Source organism: Condylura cristata, unplaced genomic scaffold (genome assembly GCF_000260355.1).
Source record: "Condylura cristata isolate star-nosed mole 26May11 unplaced genomic scaffold, ConCri1.0 scaffold00003, whole genome shotgun sequence".
Classification (NCBI taxonomy): domain Eukaryota; kingdom Metazoa; phylum Chordata; class Mammalia; order Eulipotyphla; family Talpidae; genus Condylura; species Condylura cristata.
The window spans coordinates 19,914,379-19,920,734 of NW_004567104.1; the positions used below are offsets into that span (position 1 = coordinate 19,914,379).

The following is a 6,356-nucleotide window of genomic DNA, read 5'->3' on the forward strand; positions in this document are numbered from 1 at the left end:
AAAAAAAAAAAAGTCACCTAGGGAGGACAAATTCATTTAACTTTTAGAAAGTTACTACCAATCTTTGGCCACTGTGCTATGCAAGTCCTTTACCTCTGTGCATGCATTTGCATTCATTGAGGAGTGAAGCCTGATTAATCATCCAGGGAAAGAAAGGTGAATTTGGTGCATGACAATTAGAAACAACTTCCTGGTCACTGTCAAAAAGTTACTAACAATGCTAATAATTACTAATTAATTACTAATAATGCTATTGAGGTGGCATTAATTACCCAGTGCTCAGAATCAAGCACAGCCTTGGCCTCTCTTCCATATGCATCTCAGAGGACTGCAGCCCAGCTCCCAGTGAGAGTCCAGACACCTTTCCCAAGCCATTGCCTGAAGCTGAAGTCACGGCCCTGCACCCACAAAGAATTCCTGATTACATACCTGTGAAGTACCTTTGTGAAAACACCCTGCCACCAGGACCCTGGATCAGCCACCCCCAAAATTTGACGACTAAAATAGCCTGCAGAAAACAGAAGCAGTTCTTCATTTTACTTCAGAGAACAAAGAGCATTTACTACATGCTTGGAGCAATGCTGGGGGCCTTGGAGAGGTTTATGGTGCAGTGGGCAATAAACACGGAACTGTGCGGGAGTCAGGCACAGCAGGAAGAGGGCAGGAGGCTGGGCTGCCCACTGTGGTGGATGGTGGCTGGGATGGGGAAGGGTGAACCAGAGGCAGCAGAGGCTGGGCTGTGCGCTGACGTAGCACCATGAGGGAGATGGAAGCTTCCATAGGTGACAACAGGGAATGACTGAAGTGTTTTTACCATAGAGACCTGCTGGAGAAGTGTCTCACAGACCAGGTCAGAGATGAGGAACTAAAGCACAGGCATTAGGATTTGAGAGGGGATGGATTGTAGAAATAAGCCGGAGTGACACTCGGAGGGCATACACAGTGGTGCCTGTGCCTGAAACCATGCCTAGCATGCCATAGACACGTTTACTGGGCACTGAGATGTTTGGTGAGTTCCACGCTCAGAAGACAAATTGAAGAGAACAAGCCCCACATGCACCCCGTTAAGTGGTGAAATTGCAACTAGGAGGTGCACTCCAGGGGACACACACTTAAGCAGCAGCGGAGAGGCACAGTCTGAGAGGCACATGAGCCTGGCAGAGTAGGGTGATCAGTGCCCGCAGAGAAATGGAGACCACCAGGCAACATACCCCTGGGAGGAAAGGAAAGAGCAGGCTGAGGACACCAGGGCTGTGCTTCCAGACCGGGGTGGTCTCTGACCTCCAAGGCCCTCCTGAGGAAACTACCCTCGGCTATTCAAAGGTTCCAGCGTCAAAGGGTAGTATGAACAAAGAAATGCTGTGGGGACTTGACCTTCTAAATTTTCCTCCCCAAACCGCCCCAGAGCAGGCAGAGAAATGTGTCTTAATCTGTTTTCCTGGCCTGCCCACGGTAAGACATGAATTTCATGTTGGTCTCCATCTGGAACGTCCATGTGATCTCAGCCTCCCGTCTCTGAAAAACACTTCTTGCCGCATCTGTATGTCACAGGACTAGCATCAGTATTCAGAAATGTGAAAACACATCAGCGTGACCTTGGGCAGCACATGCTCGTGCTCCCTCGCACACGCCCACGCTCCCTGTCTCACACACACCTGCCTGCCCTAGATCCTTACTGGCAAAACAAGGGCTGGGTTAAAAAAAATCCCTCCCCAAAAGAAAAAAAATCCTCTCCCAGAAATAAGTTTAGAATAGAATCCTCTGCCTGGAATAACTGGGTCTTCACAGTAGCAAAGTCTGGTTTGGTGGAAAAGGGAACTGCCCAACCCCGGACAGTCCTGATGGGCACGCACGTGCCACCTGCTCCCGGCACGGAGACCTGAGGCTCCCACTCCTCTAAGGCGGGTGCTCAGTGTCCGCGCCTCCAGGCCAGGGCCTCCTGCCTCCCCAGTGCAGTGGCCTGAGGTTTCTATAAACTTCTGAAGTGACCAGAAGACTAAAATCTCTCCTAGAAATCCTTTTAAGAAAAATTAAATTCTCAGTTCCATTTCCTAGAATTTCAACCACAGGACAACGAGCAGGCAGCACCCTGCCATGGCCGCTTCAGCAAGATGCTTCGATCTGTAAGATGCAATTAGGCTCAGACTCAAGTCTGATTTATCCAAGATACTTCCTTCTAACTCCCAATTTAACTGTAATTTTAACCTAGAAAGCAAATCCTAAATATAGCTGTTGTATATGCCATTCACTGCCAGAAAACATTACCTTTTGGGGGAAAAGTTAGAAAATACTGCAGCTGTTATTTCAGGCCACGCCAGAGAGAAGCTCTCAACTTTTATCTGTCAGCCAAGAAAAGCAAGGGGTGGGTAAGTAAGTAAAGTTAGTGGAGATGCTAGAAAGCAGCTTATAAACACAAGCAGGTCTCTTCCCTGGCTCCTGGCTCAGACCATGTCACTGAAACAGCAGCAAGATTCTGGCAGCATTAGAGCTCTTCAAAAGAGAACACACACCCTTTGTTTACAAACTAGAGATATAAACCTTTATTTCACAACTTCATCATAATTCACTTTCGAGTAAGACGTTCAGGGAAACTAGATGCTGGGCGTCTTCCAGGCAGGAGCGAAGATGAGGTCGATCCGGGGCTGAGGCTTCCGGGGTTTCAGGCCGCACAAGCAGATGCGCAGGTACTGACCATTCCAGCTTACTTGGGGCCACCGCCTCCTTTTTTGGGGTCATTAGTTCTCATTTCATGCCAAATTTTCACTAGAGGCTCTCTGTTCTTCCAAATGAGTTCATGACCATAAGTAATATACCATCTGGGGGAAGAAAAACAAACCAACATTAAAAAATATGCCACACACATGGAAGTGCTGTGGTGGAATCAGGTTGAAATTTTAAAATGAAAAGCCACTGTCAGTTGCTATCTAGAGTATTAGAGTAGCTGGTTAATGAATTTCTGGTAACCTGATGATTTACAGAGTACAACTTACCTTTAATATTCACAGTGTGTAAAGGGACAAAGTCAGATGGGCCCACCTGTGAATGCTGGCAAACGTGAGTGCTTCACACACTATACTTTTAATTCACCACGGGCCTTTTTTTTTTTTTTAAAGATTAGGATATCGCAGACTTGAGGAACCCGAGTCTGAGAGAAAGTCATTGCCTGAGGTGCTAACAGCTTCTAAGAGGTCAACTGCGGACTCACAGGGGAGTCTGAGTGATTCTATGCTCTTCTGATTAAGGGTAAGCAATGTCAACAACGGTAATTATGAAGGATGGTTAGAATAGCTTGAACGCCATTTGTCATCTCTTTCAGGGCTATACCAAGAGTGTCGGGTTATCCCAAGCTCTGCCCACCCTGTAAATACAGCTCGAATCCCCACCTTCCTGTTAAATATGCCTAAAAGTTACCAGCAGTGACAAGGTGAGGACGCTGAATCGCTGAGAGATTTATAACTCAACTTGTGCAGGGTGCACAACTAGGAGTCGCCTGAGATGAGGCCCAAATCTGACCCGAAAGCCTGTGTTCCACTGCAGCACATGGGGGCAGCAACAGGCGAGGCAAATACAGGGAGCACAAGTGAGGGCAGCCCACTGGCCCCAGGACAGAGAGGCTGGGTGCTCTACCCACAGGGCAGGTCAGGGGGGCGCCTTCCTCTCCCCTCCCGGGCTGGTGGAAGGCTGGGAGAGTTTCTGGAGGAGGTAGGGATGATTGGGAATGGCTGTTAACCAAAACTTTTATTACTGAAACCTTTACTTTTGCCCTGATTTTCCCCAAACAGATTTCATGTTCCCTGAGGCACAGACCATATTTTGTTGATCTTTGTATCTCCCAGACACCTAACTGGAAAAAAAAAAAAATCAAAAATACCAAAACACATTGCTCTATTTGGCTCCAATTCACATAAGAATAGTTAAGTTTTAACATATTTAATGTTCTGAATGGTTGTTTTTCTATGATAAAGGCTTAAATTGTACCTACATCAGAATATTCACTATAGTTAACCTATACATGTATACAGTTAAACTGTAGTTAAAATCAGTCACCTTCAAAATTTTGAAAATTAAAAATCAGTAAATTTACAGAAAGAAAAAGGTCTTTTAAAAGTATGCAAGTTTATAGGCAGCTAACAAAATTCTTGGTGTTAAATACTCTGGTGAACTTAGAACAAGAGATTCAAATGCAATCATAAAATTCTTATAAGAAATGAATCACTTGTCAGGAACCCTCCATTAATAAAGTGACTCTTGGGGCCTCCCTAGTGGTACAAGGGATTAAGATGCAGCACTATGAAGCTATCAGCAGCCCCTGCACCACAGCACGAGTTTGATCCCCAGCCAGGGAGCAACCCAACCTGTCTTGCAAGCTGCTCCCCTCAGCAGTGTATTTCAGTAGATCTGCCTGTTCTGTTCCTACTGTCTCTAGTGAATCCTCTCAACCTCTGCACCTCTGGCCTTATCTGAGTGCTTCTACATAAAAATTTAAAATAAAAATCTAAAAAAAATAAAAGTTTGAAATAAGTTGATTTAAAAGGTTTGGGGTACACTTTCCTAGTTATACTCATCAGTGCAAATGCAACTGGTCATTTGGCTAAATTAAAATTAGAACACTTCAAAGCGACCACTTCTAGGGTATTGTTTTGCTGTTGCTGCGGCCTCACAGTTAATGCTCAGTCTGCAATTCCCGGGCCCAAATGAGCTCTGTGACCTTGGATATGGACATTGCTTCCTCCTCCTCTTTTTTTTTTTTTTTTTTAAAACTTATTTATGCATATAAGAACTGGGATGCAGGCCAGAGGTGTGGGGGGAAGTGGGTGTGAGAGGATTCACCAGAGACAGAGTGGAGAGCAGGACAGGCAGATTAACATGTGGGTCATCTTCTTGGCCAGCCTGGAATCAAACTTGTGCTGCAGTGGCTTGAGAGTGCTGTGTCTTTAACCCCTGTGCCCCGACAGTTCCCTTCTTTAAACAATTTCCTTTGTATAAAATGTGATACCTTAATCCATAAGGTACAAACTCCCAGCTGAAAGACAGGAAGGTACTAGGAATGCACTGTTTAGCTGGTGATTATAAGAATACTGTATTGTACATCTGAAAGTTGTTATGAGTAAATCTGAAAAGATTTTATCACAAGAATAAAAATTGTAGCTGTGTGGTGATGGATGCTGCCTAGACTTGCTGAGGTGAACCTCCCCAAATATAAATCACTGTGCTACACTTAAGATGAGTACAATGTCTTATTGTCAGACAGCAAATAAATCAAATCCTTAGAAGAGTATTACAAATGACAGAAGCAGGGGCAGCCCTTAGCTTAGGTCACAGAAAATGCCCAGTGTATGTTTGTGTTGCTATTAACATTGTCACGGGACAGTGTGAAGATTGCACAGTTTTCTGGGGATATAATGTCAAGGAGATGTGCAGCAGGATACCAGTGGGAGCTTTACCATCAACAAAACCAGGAAGCTTTAACTAAAAAAAAAAAGTTTAGTTTATTAAATCTATATTAGAGATGTTAGAAAAGATGAAGTCTGTCTGGACTTGACTGAGATCTACAGTAAATGAAATCAGAAATAGCAGAGAAATGCTTCCTGTCAGGTCCTAGACTTCAAAATTCATTTCATTCAACTATTTTCAAAATGGAAAAAGGTCATTTAACCATGGTCCAGAAGAATAAAATCCTGCTGGGGAGAAGACCCTTTATACGTGGAAGGAGCCAGATAAATTTAGAGATTATAAAACTGAACCCCTTTTCATGTAAGTCTTTGTGTTTCTCATACTGTAATATCAGGTCAGTTTCTACTATTTATAATGTGCTGCTGTTGAAGCTAGAACTCACATATGCTATTCTTTAATCATCACCAAACATTATAAAAGGCATAATGGCATTTAGTTCTACCGCCTACTGGGCAAAAGTGCTCCACTTAGAATAGATTTTTCTACCTTTTTTTTAAAAATGAAGAAGCTTAAGTCTTCCATTGTCATTAAACAAAGCAAAACCAAGTAAGGCAAAAGGCAACAACTATGCAAGAAGAAACAAGTCATCCGGTGACCCAGTACATCAGCGGAGTAACAACTCTGCTGAAAGGACGCTGAGGTCAGCTGGGCTTCAGGCGTGCTGAGGAAGTTCCATGACAGAGCTACTAAGGCACTGAACAAAGTTTCAGGTAAAAGCCCACTGTCAGGAACACAAATGCAAGCGCCTGTAACCACAGTGCAATTACATTTAACATGGTGTGACGGGGGCGGGAAGGGCTTTGGGTCTAAATCTCTGTTCTGGCAGCTCTTCTGCCCACCTGTGATTATGCAGGTGCCTCTCTTTTTCTTTCCCCCTTTCCTAGTAAACCTACCCTTTAAAA

At 44.3% G+C, this 6,356-nt stretch overlaps 1 protein-coding gene across 1 annotated transcript in view; it reads right to left on the reverse strand.

Annotated features, from left to right (window-relative positions):
- Positions 1-2,518: 2,518 nt before the first annotated feature.
- The window catches only part of PARL (presenilin associated, rhomboid-like), a 30,339-nt gene continuing 26,501 nt past the window's right edge, over positions 2,519-6,356 (reverse strand). Inside the window, exon 10 of the mRNA XM_004675021.2 lies at positions 2,519-2,816. Coding sequence (XP_004675078.1) covers positions 2,702-2,816 — 115 coding nt within the window. The 3' untranslated portion in view covers positions 2,519-2,701. The remainder of the gene's footprint in view (positions 2,817-6,356) is intronic.